Below are 15,458 nucleotides of genomic sequence, written 5' to 3' on the forward strand. Positions count from 1 at the left end.
CACAATGGAACTTGGACACTGTTATTCATCAAGCAAGACGCTGTCAGGTGAGCGGTACATGGGGCTGTTGGTATCCATTGTGTTGTTTTGCCTGTAAGCAAATTAATGTATTGACTGGGAGCTGAAGCTATATGCGTTTTGGTTGCACTTCCTTGACTTTGTGGTATAAGATATTGATTGGGTGATTCCTAGCCCCTTTGATGCATGATCACTGTGCTCCCCCCTCAACCACAGCTCTGCTTTCATCTCTAGCTTGTATCTCAGCATGACAGGTGCACTGTCCTCATTCCAAAGGTCAACTCAAGTGTCCCCCTACTCACAACTGACGATTGTGGGCAGACCACTTCATGTAACCCTAGTCAGGTTGTTGCTGCATGGTTGTGGTGGTGCTGATATAAATTAAGTATGAGCAATAAATGTCTGCTCTTTCATTGTTCATCACCAATATGACATACACTGCTCTGCAGGGCTGGCCTGCTCCAGGACCTTATTCAGGCTCGCAACAAGAACCTAGCAGCTGCTCACGAGATACGTACACAAGTGCTAAAGAGGTCAAAGGTCGTGTCATCACTGAAGAGAACTATATACCCAGGAATTGGGGCAGAGTATTGCAGCCGTACAAGTGCTACCCTACAGCAAAAAAAATACGAGACCTTCAAACGAGAGATTGCTGTCATTGAAAACAATGTGTGTGTGGTTACGTACGTAACCATCTAATTAACATAAACCACTGACACAGCAAATCATCTATCAAGCGCACGTACATTATTACATTGTGTACATACATAAACAAAAACTCCCCCTCTCCTACACACCTCAGGTGCGAGAGTTAAGCACTGCGCCTGGCAACGGATGCAGCTGTCATCACTAACAGCATGGAGGGGGTTCAGAGTGCATGGAACTCCCTACAGACAACCGATTAAAGAAGCAGCCATTAATTAGATTGCAATTATGTCAAACAATCAGCGTTAGTATAATTAATCTTGAATCGACCAAAGCAAAAAAATGAGGAAGCTACTGTCAGCTACACAGTCAGTGTTTGTTTTGTGAGGGACGATCTCGAGTACCAGAGAGGATAGTTAGTGAAGAACAGGATGACCAGTCGCACTCGAGTGATCACCGAGTAACCGGGACCATATCTGTAGAGGGTGTGTGTGTGTGGTTAGAATTTGTGGTTAGAATTTGAGATGAAGTGCACGTAACCATACATATATAGATATAAGAGGGAAGGGGATTGGAAACAAAGCACGCGCACAATCACTTCTGCCAAAAGTTGATCTGTATTTCGCAGCAGGAAATATTATTATTATCATTCACAGCTCCCCACTGGGATTCTTAGTCCTGTGCTGAGTATCCACGCCTACTGTGCATCATATACATGTAGAAGCGTTGTGTATGTCACCAGGAGCTTGGAAGCTTTCAAATTAAGGCAGTTTTTTGAGTGTTGTATTATCGTTTCAGCTCTATCTAGTGGCTTTTTGTACCTTCTACAAGGAGAGGCTGTGACTACAGTACAAAATATTAGTGATTCCCTCTTTCTTATAGCTAGGCATTGTATGTAAGTAAAATCAAAGCCACTTGCATGGCTTTAGGTTGGTAATTCAGTAATATTTATTTTTGTCTTAAGCTGGTTTTGAAATGCAGACTCTTTGTGTACCCACTTAGAAAGTTATATCAGTGATTGAATGTAGGTAAATGTCTCTTTGTATTCATTGATAGTTTATTTATTGTTCGAGTTTATACAGGTGAAAAGAATGAAAAACTAAGATTGTTGAATTAGCTGGGGCTAATAAAAGCCGCTCTTGAACAATGGCCTCTCTCAAATTGTAGCTTCCTCTGCCAGCAAAAAGTAGCCGCAGCCTCTGATCAAGTATATACGGTATACACTATTCCCATTTCACTATTTCACTATTATTATTATGTGTGTTAATAGCACACATAGCTTCAGATACCAAGAGTACAATGTTAGTTAAAATGACCATTAGACAGAAACAGCTAGCTATATAACTTCAGGGTAAAATAACAGTACGCATAGTATGCATGCATGACTGAATGCACACAAACCTTTTCTTCCTGTAAGCTCCTCCACGACCTTCCGAGTCAAAGTACGTGGTCTCTAAACGGGATATTTGAAGAAGCTGCTGCCCTGTGTTCTGACAAAACACACAAAGTAATCGACTGACAGCTAAATGGTTGACCAATGAACAGGCAACCTGTAATGGTACACAGAGCACAAAACTTACCATGGCAGCGAAAACCATAGCAACACAGTTACACAATGCCAGCATCATGACAGCTGTTTGGTCAGTGAAACCAACCTGAGTAAGAGTGTATGTAAGTGAGGTGGTAGGTACATATATAAGCATCAGAAAGACAAGAATACGTACATGTAGGGTACTAAGACTTTAGACTATGCTAAACACTTACCGACAGCATTCCCCAAAAGCTGTCATCTCCACCAACTTTCCCCATCACTAGTGTGCGTGTGTGTGTGTGTGGAGGGGGGGAAGGAATTCCAGTTTAGACTACAATCAAATCAAGATAGCTAGCTAGCGACAGTACTGTAAGAGGTAATTATGCTCTAGCTAGTGTACCTAAAACACAAATATATATACAGTCTATGGTAGTAGGTAACTCACTGGAGAGTGAGTGATAGATGAACAAGAAGCTGTCCAGTACGAGGCACATCATGAACACTACAAAGTAGCGATGACTGTTGTACCCAACACAGCGAGTCAGCCACATGCAATGGTGGTCAAACCCTCTGCAGCAGCTATCACACAGCTTGCAGTGTTTGGTGAACTCTGAGATCACTATCTGTAGTGTGTGTGTGTGTGTGTGTGCGTGGTCTCTACAGTTGCCTTTTGGACTCATTGCCTCACTCTACTGACATCGCCACCTAGTTTGATATTTGCTGGAACTTGCTAGGGCAACAAACTACAATGACTTTTGTGTATGTACATGTGTGTGATATACAGTGGAACATCTGCAGAGGAAAAAGGATAATACCCTCAAAAAGCCACGCACGCACACACACACACACTCACTTCACACTTGGCACAGAACACTTGACTACTATCACTGTCCTTCAGATGAGTGATTCCCTCTAGGTCACTGTTGGCTTGTCTGGCCACGTCCACAATAGACTGTAAAGTGTCACAAGTCAATCATAACCTGTTGCAAAGTTGCACATGCAGAGCTAGTTGTGCTAGAGCAACTTTTTTCAACCTAGCTACATGTACCTTGTAAATGCCAGTTGAATTTAACAAATAACCTCACCAATGGTCTCCCATCTTTTCCAAGCTTTCCAACTGTATCAATCCCTGGATCAGACCACCTCAGTTTGCTGTTAGTGTGTGCGTGTAGGGTGCATGGTAGTAAGGGTATATACAGATCTCATACACAGTACTGGGCACTCTCACAAAGCTAGCAGCAAAGAATGGTTGCTGTGTATCGACTCACAAATAGAGCAGCTGAGCAGTTATTGAGCTGGCTGTCAATATGATGAACGATAGGGCATAATCAGGCCACAACAGTGGGAGGAGTCAAGGAAACTATCAGGAACAATCTGTATCACTGGCACAAACTTAGAATAAGTAAGTAATTGACAGCACGTCTCTGGTGAAATGGGAACGTTATACTAGTAGCTCAGGGCAATACATACTTATATATAATGAGTCGCAAGTCGCAATAGAAAATACGGTTTGAGGATATCAAAGAAGATTCTGAGCAAGTAGAGTAGACAAGTGAGTGCAACCCCCACCACGAGTGCCCCCAGTAGGAGTGGGTTGGGCCAGCCGACAGGATGGGGGATCCGATGCAGGGTGAGGGGGAGGAAGAAGCCAAGGACAGCGATTGTCAGTGCCACAACAAGCCCCACTGGCTGGTGGATGTGGGTAAAGGCCACCAGTGCCAGAAGCAATGTTACTCCTGTACGTATGTGTGCAGGTGTGTAGTGCGTGTGGGTACAATTAATAGTGTGAGCATGTTAGTGAACTAGGCTGTTGATGGAACTACTAATGAATGGGTATGTGTGTGTTGTGTTTACAACTCACCTCCTAGCAGTGAGAAGAGGACCCACCATACCCATGGAACCAACCTCATGTAGTCAGGTGAGTTAGACCACTTCTCCAGCCTCTTGGCAAGCAGCCTGTGACTGAATTGAGAGAGAGAGACCATCAAGCCAATGAGAACTAAATTGTACACATAATATGTGGATGAAGTGAGTGTTATGCAGGACTTAGGTAAACCAAGCTAGGCCACTTAAATACATACAAACTGTAAGCACATTATGCAGGAACTAGAGTACTGTCAACCCAGAGCACAAGCATCAACCTACTCCTCTTGCTGTCCCCTCTTAGCTATGTCCAGTGGAGTGAGCCCATTCTTCTCCCTCTGTTTGAGAGGGTCTCTCTTCCTACCCAGTGTCTTGCTGAGCAGGATCCAGCACATCTCACTATGCGTGTGTGTGGTGGGACAGGTTTATTCTGTAGCCTGAAGAGGTATTGACATTCACAAAAACTACAGACCCCTTCCCATCAAATAATGGACATTTCCTCTTAAAGTGGCTATGCTGGTGCATCTTTGTGTTCCCGGCCAACATTATATTTCGTCCCTCAACTATTAAAATAGCTGGAGATGTGGTACCGCCATGCACTCACACACTTCCGTGCTTTGCTGCATAGTGTACAGCTGTGAGTCCATCCTTATTCGAAGCACGCAAGTCACATCTCTAAAATCAAAATGAGAATTAAACACTGTGACATGAACACAGGCTGGAAAAAGTCACATTGTACATTGTACCTTGTGTCTTATGAGGTAGCCCACTGCTTCAAGTTTATGATTCGAAGCTGCCAAGTGCAGGGGTGTGTTACCTCTGTGTATGTGGTGGGGGGTAGTAGTGTGTGAGGGTGTGTGAGAGGTGACTCACTGATTATCAGTAGCCCTGAAGTTTAGACCTCCTCTCTCAGACAAGTAATGGAGGATGTGACTGTAAAAGGAGATCAACCAACCTCTCAACCAACACCACACACACACTGACAACACAACACACTAGAGCAGTGACTCACACAGCTCCTGCCTTTGCAGCGTAGTGCAGTGCTGACTGGCCATGGCTGTCCACTAAACTCAGGTCAGCCCCACACTCACACAGTCTGTGCACCACGTACAGGTTACCAGTCTAAACCAGACAACAACAACAAAATTAGTTTTGAAAAAACTCCACATGTAAGGAATGAGTAAGGGACTTACATAATCACCCTAAGGTACCATAGCAACTTCTATTTCAGCAGGCTCACCTCAGAAGCGAGCATGAGTGGAGTCTCCCCTCTCGCTGCTCTGGTGTCTACTATTGCTCCGTGATGGACCAGCATGTTGATCAGAGGCATGCTGCAGCGCTTGGTAGCACAGTGCAGGGGGGTGTAGCCAAACTGGGGCTCTACAGACTCTGTGTGTACGAAAGTAAGTACAGACCAAGTGGTGACTATATTACGTGCACGAGAAGAACTCTAAAAAATGAATCTCTAGATAAGTTAGCTATGGACTTCATGGACGTCAAGCAGCTCTCTCACGTGGAACAAAAGGGTAAAAGCTTGCTTGATTTTGATTTTCAGTATGAATAGAACTCACATACCCAGACAGAGTGGGTGTGCGGTCACCACAGCTTCCACCTCATCCACAGTCAGGTTGGGATTGTAGATGGCCGCATGGACAGTAGGGAGGGTGTCCAGAGTGGGCGTGGCCTCCCAATCCTCGGACACTTCTTCAGCAGGATACAAGTCCACCCTCTCGTACGCCTCTTCATCAGAACTCATTATCCAAACCTCTTGTTGATCTACATGCATGTGCAGTATACAGACTTAATTTGATCACTCTAACACATGCTACAGCTCACAATCAAGATCAGCAGCATAGCATAGATAGACGTAGACAGGATCTAGGAGTACGTGCAGGTTCGCCTCTTCTTCTGGGAAATTAATTGGTGGGAGGGAGGTGGATTTGCATGATATGGTAATGGTCGTCAAAATAATAGGCGTGGTCCCCTTGGCCCGAGCCCTAGAGCTAGAGACTAGAGAGATCTTAGCTCTTTAACTGCCTAGCTCCAGAGCAGAACCTCCTCTGCTGGCCAGCTGCTCTAGCTCTATAAAAAAATCGAAATGTGCTCTCATGGTGAAGAAATGAAGGACGACAGTGGGATTGGGAAGGCTCCTCCCACTCTTGAGAGCACTCTTCCCTCATCCCCCCTCACCCTCCCTGACATCCATGCGGCCATCTACAATCCCAACCTGACTGTGGATGAGGTGGAAGTTATGGTGACGGCACACCCACTCTGTCTGGGTATGCGTGAGCTGTACGATCTCTGATTTTTTGTTCTTTATTCATTCGAAAAACTCCACAAGATATAGTATAGTATAGTAGTAGTAGATATTCAGCATCTCCAATAAATATTTATAAGTTAACCCAAATACATAATAATTTAAGCATACTAGAACAGTAACAGGGATTGGAAACAAAATTTTTGAGTGAAATACTCCGCGTTTATATAGAGTGTGGCTAAAACTTGACTGCCCTACGATGTGCTGTACGTCGAAATAGTGACATTGATCACTGTTCAATGTTGATTATGCTAAAAAGCAAAGAGAACCTAGCTCTACATGGTCGACTAAGCCACTCAGCCACTATCACCAAGCAAATAAATGCTGTACAAGAAGGAATAGCCCTTTAATAATATGAAGTCGTAGGAAGTCAAGGCCCGTGATGTGTCTAAAGCAGTTTGAAGGATTATACTGCAAACGATTATGAGAATAGTACAGCTTATCCATAGTATGAAACCACGTAACAATCATAACGCTAAGTGTTTCAACCGTTCACACAGGAAGACATAATCGTTTCCAATCCCCTTCCTTCTCTATCTTATGAATTAAGTAAGGAAGCACTTCCTTAACATACTTACACATGCAGAGTCTGTGGAGCCCCGGTTTGGCTACACCCCCCTGCACTGTGCTGCCAAGCGCTGCAGCATGCCTCTGATCAACATGCTGGTCCATCACGGAGCAATAGTAGACACCAGGGCAGCGAGAGGAGAAACTTCACTCATGGTCGCTTCTGAGGTGAGCAGGACACCTGGTCCTCTGCAGTAAGAGCTTTGGACTATAATCACTAGGTTTATGGGTGCCTAGGTTCCTAAGTTGAGTATTTTCAGTTTAGTTTACCAGATACCGAGTACTAGTACAAGAAGAGGGCTTGTTCACTGCTAAATCACCTACAGTGCATGTAATTTTCATAATGTATTCACCACTCAATTATCACCCCCCTCCTCCACACACACAGTCTGGTAGCCTTTATGTGGTGCACACGCTGTGTGAGTGTGGGGCTGACTCGAGTCTAGTGGACAGTCATGGCCAGTCAGCACTGCACTACGCTGCAAAGGCAGGAGCTGTGTGAGTCACTGCTCTAGTGTGTTGTGTTGTCAGTGTGTGTGTATGGTGTTGGTTGATCTCCTTCTACAGTCACATCCTCCATTACTTGTCTGAGAGAGGAGGTCTGAACTTCAGGGCTACTGATAATCAGTGAGTCACCTATCACACACCCTCACACACTACTACCCCCTCCCCCCCACACACACAGAGGTAACACACCCCTGCACTTGGCAGCCTGGCACCTCAAACTGGAAACCATTGAATACCTTATGAGACACGAGGCAAGTAAAAAATAATACGTACAGAGTCGGATAACTGAGTGTCCTGTTACAAAGTATGTACATAGTCATGTGATGTATTCTTGACTTATTCACTATCCAGAGATGTGAGGTAGCAGCCACAAACCAGGACGGGCTTACAGCTCTGCATTATGCAACCAAGCATGGGAGCATGTGAGTCAATTATTACACCAGTCTCGTGGTAGCTAACCTATCATTATTGTTTGCATATTCCATCGGGTGATTGTACACTAGTACACTAAACCAAACCCATATTCCCGGTTTTACCTTCGTATATTATATACACACACATTAGTGAAATGTGCTGGATTCTGCTCAACCAAGAACAGAACATAGTGACAAAGCTTCTCCATCAGAGGGAGAAGAATGGCCTCTCCCCGCTGGATATAGCCAGGAAAGGACACAAACAAAAGTAGGTTGTGCACTATATGTAAACTGTGTACACAGTACACTAGTCACTATTGACTGTTTTCTTCAATGCAGACACAATCTGCTCTCTAAGAAGCTGGACCAGTGGTCAGACTCACCTGGCTACATGAGGTTGTATCCATGGGGGTGGTGGGTCTTCTTCTCGCTGCTGGGAGGTGAGTCGTTAACACAACTCATACAAAACAGTAGTTGCTTATTATAACCTATTATACCTACCACCATCAATTGTGTAGCCGTCGGTGCTTTCTTTATCAACAGTACAGTTAGTACAATGTATTACACCACACACACTCAGGATTGACGATGACCCTAGCCTTGCTAGCCATCACTCAACTCTTCCAGCCAGTGGGTTTCGTGCTGTCGCTAGTGATACTACTCCTGGGCTTCTTCCTCCCTCTCTCTATGCACCGGATCCCCCACCCTGCTGGCTGGCCCAACCCACAAATGGTGGGTGCTCTCCTCGCTGGAGTCACCCTCACAACCTTTAACTACTTTAAGAGAGTCTTTCATGATATCCTTATTCACTGTTAGTACTTCCGCTCTGTCATGCTCTGTTAGTAGCAGAAGATTAAATATACAGTACCAAATGTTCTGCATTTCAGAGGGTCCACTGTAGTAACTTTAATTAGCAGTTTTTCTATCGAAGTACATGTTTTCTTGACTCCTCTCACTGGTGTGGCCGGACTATTACCTGTCGTTCATCATCATGGCAATCATTGGATTCACAGCTCTTGTGATCTACTTGTAAGTCTTTTTGTCAATGATGATCAAACCCTTGCTAAATGACCTCACACGTACACACATACAGCAAACTGAGGAGATCTGATCCAGGTTTTGATAAAATCGGGAAATTAAGCAGTGATGGAAAGCCATTTGTAAGTGTCGATCAATATTATTGCATTATGTACAAGCAATATGCAACCATGTATAGATGTAGAGAAATAATCTGCAAACAGAAGTTCACATGCTTTCATTCACACGTACGTACACGTATAGTCCCTTCGCAGGATTTTAATTGATATGTGTTTGTCATGTGACTATACAGACGATCGTGGACGTTGCTAGACAAGCCGAGACCAGTCCTCACGGGTTCGCCTACATGGAGGGTAAAGACCTGAGTGGGGACACTCTTCTATTCTGTACCAAGTGTGAGGTGAGTGGGTGTAGTACACAGCTAGTACTCTTTGACACTCTGGTTCCTCTAGCAGCACAAGTGCACACCTGCATTATAATTATCTGTAGAGGTTGTTCTGTATTGGGGCAGTCCTTTGTCGGAGGTGACACTGTATTTGTGTTACAGATAGTGATCCCGGAGTACACCAAGCACTGCAAGCTGTGCCAGGGTTGCTGTCGAGGGTTTGACCACCATTGCACCTGGCTATCCTCCTGCATAGGATACAAGAATCATCGCTTGTTTATCATCTTTGTGTTTAGTCTCATGATTGATAACTTCCTGTACGTCTACCACGCTTTCACCAGTAAGTTACTGTTGTCTCTTATTGTGTACTTGCTGACTTGCTGACTCACATGCAATTCTATGGTATTATAATATCAATTGCCTAATACGTCATAATGTACTCACACGCACACATTCACAGTGATGTTGAGATTAGGAGGTGACAATGGATTCTGGGGAGTGTTGTCAGTAAGTGCATTCAACTCTCCATACCCAATCACACGTACTGGTACTCAATTTACCCATGTAATAATTATAATGTGTTTTGATTTTTGATGTACGTATACTATTAAGTTATGAACACGGCCGATTGTTATCTCTGTCCGTCCAGGTGAGTTTCAATGATGAGTCAGCTGCCATGCTGCTCCTACTATGCAACCTGTTGACTGGTCTCTATGCTGCCGCGGTGAGTCGAGTGATTGATATCGTTCTCCTCTTACCTTGACACCATTCTTTCTGTCTCTAGAACCTCTGGGAACAGATCATGCACATATCACGTAGAGAGACTGGCTACTTCGACTCTAATGGAAAAGTACCATACAAGAAGAAACGGTATGCTCCTTTTATAATTATAGTTGTTGACTAACCTCTCTCTACGCATACACACACCCTCTACAGATATGGTCCCGGTTACTCGGTGATCACTCGAGTGCGACTGGTCATTCTGTTTTTCACCGACTATCCTAACTGGTCCAGATCGTCCTCAAAAAAACTAACACTAACTGTCTAGCTTACAAAAACCATAATTATTAACTGTCTAGACAGCTTACAAATTATTTCCATTTTATATACATAATAATACCAGCTTTTAACGACATTTATACAAGTCATGTAAACGTATACATTGTATTTTGCAGACAGATATTTTCACATAATATGGTACAATAATTATGCAAAAATAATGATAAATTTATGTTCTATATAATACCTATCTAATAAACTCCATGCTAGCTGAATGCTCAGTTTCCATAGCAACAGAGCTGTGATCTGATTGGATGGCTTCTTCGGACAAGCTGCTCTCACTGCCACTGCTCGCGCTCCAGTCGTCATCCTGCATAATCACCATAAATTATACTGTAGACGGTGCGCGCATGTTCAACTTACTGAAGATTCTGTGTCGTGTTGATGAGCTGCTGGTCCAACTGAGTTTTCTGAGAAATAAAATACAAAATACTTACAACACGTGTATTGCAGTCAATCCTGAAGAAGGCTAACTGCTATGTACGTAAAGGTTTGGATCCAGGTCCCAAATGAACAGTGCGTAGTCAAGTATAAACAACCACTCAACAAAGGCCACCTTTAGATAAAAGCCAAAAATTTGTTACCCAAGATTTCAAAGTCAACTATTTAGATAGTGTTACTTAACTCACCTCCTACAGTAACAGTGACAAGGGGAGTGGTCAACTGGGCGTGGTCTTGCTCAGAGTTGTCAACAGCAGCAGCCTGGGTGAGCATGAGGTCCAGCTTCCCTTGGATGCGAGAAAGACGACTAAAAGTTCCAACTCGAGCATCTAGTAGTTGATAGAGACCACTCAGTGAATCAACTAAGTGTGGGACCTGTGAGGATGCATGTGGGGATTGTGATGAGGTGTGTGTGGGTGGAGCTCACAGTCATGAGGTAGGCAGTGTGAGTGGTAAGGATGGTTCGTATCCACAGACTCAGCTCCAGGCCACGCCCAGGCTGAAGCTGGAGCATCTCAATCAGCTGTGTAGAGCGAGTGTGGTGTGTGGATCTACAGTGAATCAATGGCTAAGAGAATTGGAATGCAAATAAGTACAGTTACTAAAATAAAGAGTTGGCAGTTTCGACACAAATGCTAGCGCAGTACATGTATATGTGTACACAAATGCAACTGCTCTGGACGGTATCATGTACTGTACATGTAAAGTTCCACAACATGCTATTTCCAATGTATGGTACAATTGTGCCGCGACTAGAATAAAAGGCTCGCTACTGTATTCTGAACCACCTTTCTAAGGAATGGCAGTACAACAGTGACTGGTAGTCTTCGTATGGTTGCCCTGATAATCTTCTCCTTGTGCACTCGTAGCACCTCCTCCAATAACTTTCCATCACCACTAGCAACTGCCTGTGTCAACAGCTGAGTCAGTGATTCTGATGTGGGGAGGCTAGATGATTTCTGCAACGAGTTAAAAGTAGGGCTGAATCCTTGAAAAGCCAGCCTGCATTTCTGTATACACAATAAAATGCATAAAATTACATCTTGCCTGTTTTGAAACTGGTTCAAGCCGATCGCTGAGTGGAATACTATCTTCAATCGGATTGGTGGATTTTTTAGCATGTGTAGTTTTTACGGTCATATTTTCTGGTCCTAGTATAGTGACTGTGCTGTCTGTGACCTTTGACCTCTTTGTGGACTGCTGACCCAACAATAACCCACTAGATGAACCTTCTCGTATCAAACACACACTGCGTTCTGATTGGTCAAAATCCTGTCAAATGTAAGCAGACACTAAGCCCATGAAAAACGATTTTTTGCAACTCACCAATGTCTCAAAATGGGGGCGGATGTGTGAGGTGTGTGCCAGTGTGAGGGTAGTGGAGAGGTGGGTGGTAAGGACAGGGAGGGGAGTGGGGGTAGATTCCTGTAACATGTACATAACATGGCTGAATAATCAATCACACAGAAAAAATGTCTTACTTTTGTAGCTTCTGTAACAAACTGTACTGATGAAAATGCCGTGACTGCTTCTGTAGTCTGATCTGTCAGTGATAATTTAAACAAGTGACACGTTCCCTCAACAGATACAGCGGCTACTTCCACAGTCTGGAGGAAACAAAAATGAAAGAAAGACAACAGTTAGGGGCAATAACCAACATCATCTGATTTGCTGACTCGTAGATCACATGACTTGATCTCCTCATCACATGATATTGTACCCACTGCTTTACGAGACTTCGTTGAGAATCTCCTGCAGAAAAAATACCTGATCACTATGCACAGTCTATGAAAGCTCACTCAATATATGTACTGTAGAAATACAAGTAGAGAGCTCACTCTATAACATGCTTCAACTCACCAAAGGTTGACGTTCCTGTCATTGATAGCAGCCGACATAAAGGTGTCCTCACCAGCAAACTTTAGCCAGGATATGTCAGTGCTGTGCCCAGTGAATTTCTGCAGAGAGAGGAGACAGATAATCATATATAGTAAAATGCACTGGTCTCAGGTGGGAGCAGAGAGACATGTATAATCACTAAAAATCATATGGGCATGACATCTGAGGGTACAGCACTGCATAATTATGCAGCCTAGGGAACAGATTATGTGGTTTGGAATGTATTGTCCTACCTGCAGCATGGTGTAGTCCGAGAGGTTCCACATCTTAATACTGCGACCAGCACTGAGGATAATCTCATCATTACTATGGCAACAAACAAAAGTTACAGCATGACGATCTGCCTTCCATTTATGTTGAGCAGTACCCTCAACCAAGTCCCACTCAATCACATGACTGTCATGTGACCCAGAGTAGAGCACTTTCTTTCCCCAACTCACGCCGGTTACAATATCACCATGGGAACTCTATAAAATCAATACAATGACATTAACAAATTTTCCAAATTACTGTACTAACCAAAGTGACTTCTTTCTCTCCTTTAGTTACATTCCATATAACGATGTCCTTGCCAACAGCAACGGCCAAGAGGGATTGACTAGGAGTGGAGCTCTTTCTCTTTCGTTTCTGCATGCATGGATGAAGGAGACAGCACATGCACAGTCATGTCAGTCACAGACCAAAATGCATCTTCAATGTTTCGGTTTAACTAACTAAAATACACATCACATTTACAGAAACTACTCAACACACATACTAACCTCACTACATACATTTATATTTATAATGCTGCACACACACACACGTACACACTCGACTCACCTCCTTCACTGGTCTAGACCAACCCAATGCCCGTATCTCACTGCCCACAGAGGACGGATTGAAGCGTTGCTTCAAATTTCCTGAAGTGCTATCCCAAATCTTCACCTCTCCATCCAGTCCAGCAATTGCTAGAGACTCTCCATCGCTAGAGAAGGAACACACTTCAGAAATATCGGCCATTGCTGACCACGTGGTGGAGGTAACAAAGAACAAATTGTAGAAGGTCAACACACTTGAAATTGAGGGCAACATAATTATGAGAAACCGCTTTACTCCGCGGCCAGTTTTCGAAATGTAGGGAGCAGCCCCACCCCTCTTTTTCTATATAAACACAGATTTTTCTTCATCAGGTGGCTAAGACCATGATAGAGTAGTCTCACTACTCTATCTATGCTAAGACCAAGCATTCAGAATTACGGTGACTGATATGTAAAAGTTCACAATAATTATTGATCTACCAGCTAAAGCTATGGTCTTGCAAGAGCTCAGCAAGTTGTTGGTTATGTGGTTGAAAAAACTTGTTTATAAACGTAAATTTCTCATTATGTATGTCGATAGCTTGGTGCTGTATTCCATGAATGTGTTCGTGAAGAATATCATTCAGTTGATCCTTGTTTTGCTCAGGTACCCCCAGAAATGACCAAACCCTCTCCAGAACTTTGAGTGGATCATGTGCCATATCATCAGTCCATAGAAACAGAAACTGTTCTCTTGGAATGACTTGTAACCATTTCCGAATGTGTACATGGTATAGACTGATACCCAAGCGAACTCTCCCACACTTATCTTGCAGGACACCATGGTAACCATTAAGTACATGATGGGTGCATTTGGGTAGATTGTCTCTCAATAAGCACTTCTGAAACTCTATGATTTCCAATCGAGCACTTTCTAGAAAAACTTCCGTAGCGTTGGTTAGGTTTGCTGAGGGGATTGTCTTGTTTTTATGCTCTTCACACAGGTACATCATATCTGAGAACAGTCTCTTCACAGGGTGTCTCATGAGGACAATGTACTTTGCCTCAGGCACTACACTGGATACGAGGTGAGGTAATGCGCATAGATTGCGTATAGTTCTGCTGTCCCATACTGTAGATTGGCTTCCGTCTATTAGTAAAGTGTCTGGGTGTTTCAGCAAATATTGTGAGCCTCCAAGATAGTGTAGAAGATATTGAACAACTGATAGAATGTTGTAGGGAAATTTCTTCTTGAATTTTGTCTTTGTCCACCAATGAGGCTCTTTGATGTACCCTCCTTGCAGGTGTGGATGTTTGAGCAGCATTGTGTAGAGCTGGGTGCTTCCACTGCGTGGGAATCCAATAAAGTACACACTAGGCATGCAAACGAGTGTATTCTTGGTGGGTTGGAAGAGAGAGTTTGTTATAAGTGACACAACTAACGGATCGCTGATGTTTGCCTTGTAGAGGAGCCTTGCTGTGCTCAAGCTCAAATTACTGCTCATATTCCAACATGGGTTTCTAAACTGAGGAAGGAAATTGTCTGGCGTTGGTATGATGGTGTGGAGGGTACTGTAAAGTGTTCTCAGAGCTGACGATGAAGTACCATTCTGTCCATGGATAACACACTCTTCAGAGTCAATAACACTGAGCTGGAGCTTGTCAGACTGATGTAGACCCAATCCTGAATAATAGTAAAATAGTTTAGTTGCTTTATGTAAAATGGTTTACATGAGTCAGTCATTCATGCAAGTAGCTATAAATTAATATAAGGTATATGTACCCACCATTTCTCTGCTGTAATGTATTAATCCGAGAGCTGGACACCTGTTGCCAGGTCAGAGAGTGATCACACAGATGCCAGATAGTCAGGACAGTATTGCATAGTAGAGAGAGAAGGAACAGTAGAAGAACCTTGGTAGATCTACCCATTCTCCTCTGCATTCTGACAGCTATTAAAGTTTTAACTCCTATCCACCAGGCCATGCATGTAGAG

General features: G+C 43.6%; 4 protein-coding genes across 4 annotated transcripts; 1 reads left to right on the top strand and 3 right to left on the bottom strand.

Moving 5' to 3' along the window:
- Window positions 1-919: 919 nt before the first annotated feature.
- Window positions 920-6,065, bottom strand: LOC135341468 (uncharacterized). Its single transcript, XM_064538036.1, has 18 exons — window positions 5,894-6,065; window positions 5,633-5,833; window positions 5,298-5,446; window positions 5,070-5,179; window positions 4,931-4,990; window positions 4,804-4,876; window positions 4,662-4,732; window positions 4,340-4,456; window positions 4,056-4,156; window positions 3,715-3,930; window positions 3,463-3,535; window positions 3,280-3,346; window positions 3,048-3,146; window positions 2,640-2,817; window positions 2,428-2,474; window positions 2,244-2,318; window positions 2,065-2,153; window positions 920-1,139 (listed from the first exon to the last, which is right to left on the bottom strand). Exons 2-18 carry the CDS (start codon window positions 5,811-5,813, stop codon window positions 1,025-1,027), a joined length of 1,821 nt encoding a protein of 606 aa, XP_064394106.1. The 5' UTR covers window positions 5,814-5,833; window positions 5,894-6,065; the 3' UTR covers window positions 920-1,024.
- LOC135341466 (uncharacterized) lies at window positions 6,008-10,464 on the top strand. The gene is made up of 17 exons (XM_064538034.1): window positions 6,008-6,336; window positions 6,961-7,109; window positions 7,330-7,439; window positions 7,509-7,568; window positions 7,627-7,699; window positions 7,800-7,870; window positions 8,013-8,129; window positions 8,201-8,301; window positions 8,442-8,657; window positions 8,818-8,890; window positions 8,955-9,021; window positions 9,192-9,299; window positions 9,447-9,624; window positions 9,745-9,791; window positions 9,934-10,008; window positions 10,069-10,154; window positions 10,221-10,464. Exons 1-17 carry the CDS (start codon window positions 6,156-6,158, stop codon window positions 10,330-10,332), a joined length of 1,824 nt encoding a protein of 607 aa, XP_064394104.1. The 5' UTR covers window positions 6,008-6,155; the 3' UTR covers window positions 10,333-10,464.
- On the bottom strand, window positions 10,435-13,685 carry LOC135341465 (WD repeat-containing protein 43-like). The gene is made up of 13 exons (XM_064538033.1): window positions 13,506-13,685; window positions 13,203-13,310; window positions 12,917-13,150; window positions 12,645-12,742; window positions 12,443-12,536; window positions 12,266-12,391; window positions 12,111-12,209; window positions 11,832-12,056; window positions 11,573-11,743; window positions 11,212-11,307; window positions 10,973-11,159; window positions 10,707-10,753; window positions 10,435-10,653 (listed from the first exon to the last, which is right to left on the bottom strand). The coding sequence occupies exons 1-13, from the start codon at window positions 13,683-13,685 to the stop codon at window positions 10,531-10,533; spliced, it is 1,788 nt and encodes a 595-aa protein (XP_064394103.1). The 3' UTR covers window positions 10,435-10,530.
- LOC135341469 (carbohydrate sulfotransferase 15-like) lies at window positions 13,506-15,448 on the bottom strand. Its single transcript, XM_064538037.1, has 2 exons — window positions 15,250-15,448; window positions 13,506-15,146 (listed from the first exon to the last, which is right to left on the bottom strand). Exons 1-2 carry the CDS (start codon window positions 15,446-15,448, stop codon window positions 13,960-13,962), a joined length of 1,386 nt encoding a protein of 461 aa, XP_064394107.1. The 3' UTR covers window positions 13,506-13,959.
- Between the last annotated feature and the right edge of the window lie 10 nt (window positions 15,449-15,458).

The sequence above is a fragment of the Halichondria panicea genome, chromosome 9, assembly GCF_963675165.1.
Source record: "Halichondria panicea chromosome 9, odHalPani1.1, whole genome shotgun sequence".
NCBI lineage: Eukaryota > Metazoa > Porifera > Demospongiae > Suberitida > Halichondriidae > Halichondria > Halichondria panicea.

Bases quoted from the DNA above. Each gene is read 5' to 3' on its own strand.
- LOC135341468 (XM_064538036.1), bottom strand. From the start codon at position 5,813: ATGAGTTCTGATGAAGAGGCGTACGAGAGGGTGGACTTGTATCCTGCT. The intron at 5,180-5,297 runs GTGAGCCTGCTG...TGTCTGGTTTAG, and splicing joins CACTCATGCTCGCTTCTGAG to ACTGGTAACCTGTACGTGGT. The intron at 4,457-4,661 runs GTGAGTGCATGG...ACACACGCATAG, and splicing joins GCAGCAAAGCACGGAAGTGT to TGAGATGTGCTGGATCCTGC.
- LOC135341466 (XM_064538034.1), top strand. From the start codon at position 6,156: ATGTGCTCTCATGGTGAAGAAATGAAGGACGACAGTGGGATTGGGAAG. The intron at 8,891-8,954 runs GTAAGTCTTTTT...ACACACATACAG, and splicing joins ACAGCTCTTGTGATCTACTT to CAAACTGAGGAGATCTGATC. The intron at 9,022-9,191 runs GTAAGTGTCGAT...GTGACTATACAG, and splicing joins GCAGTGATGGAAAGCCATTT to ACGATCGTGGACGTTGCTAG.
- LOC135341465 (XM_064538033.1), bottom strand. From the start codon at position 13,685: ATGGCCGATATTTCTGAAGTGTGTTCCTTCTCTAGCGATGGAGAGTCT. The intron at 13,311-13,505 runs GTGAGTCGAGTG...CCATGCATGCAG, and splicing joins GGTCTAGACCAGTGAAGGAG to AAACGAAAGAGAAAGAGCTC. The intron at 11,308-11,572 runs GTGGTTCAGAAT...CGCTCTACACAG, and splicing joins TACTGCCATTCCTTAGAAAG to CTGATTGAGATGCTCCAGCT.
- LOC135341469 (XM_064538037.1), bottom strand. From the start codon at position 15,448: ATGGCCTGGTGGATAGGAGTTAAAACTTTAATAGCTGTCAGAATGCAG. The intron at 15,147-15,249 runs GTGGGTACATAT...ACTATTATTCAG, and splicing joins TACATTACAGCAGAGAAATG to GATTGGGTCTACATCAGTCT.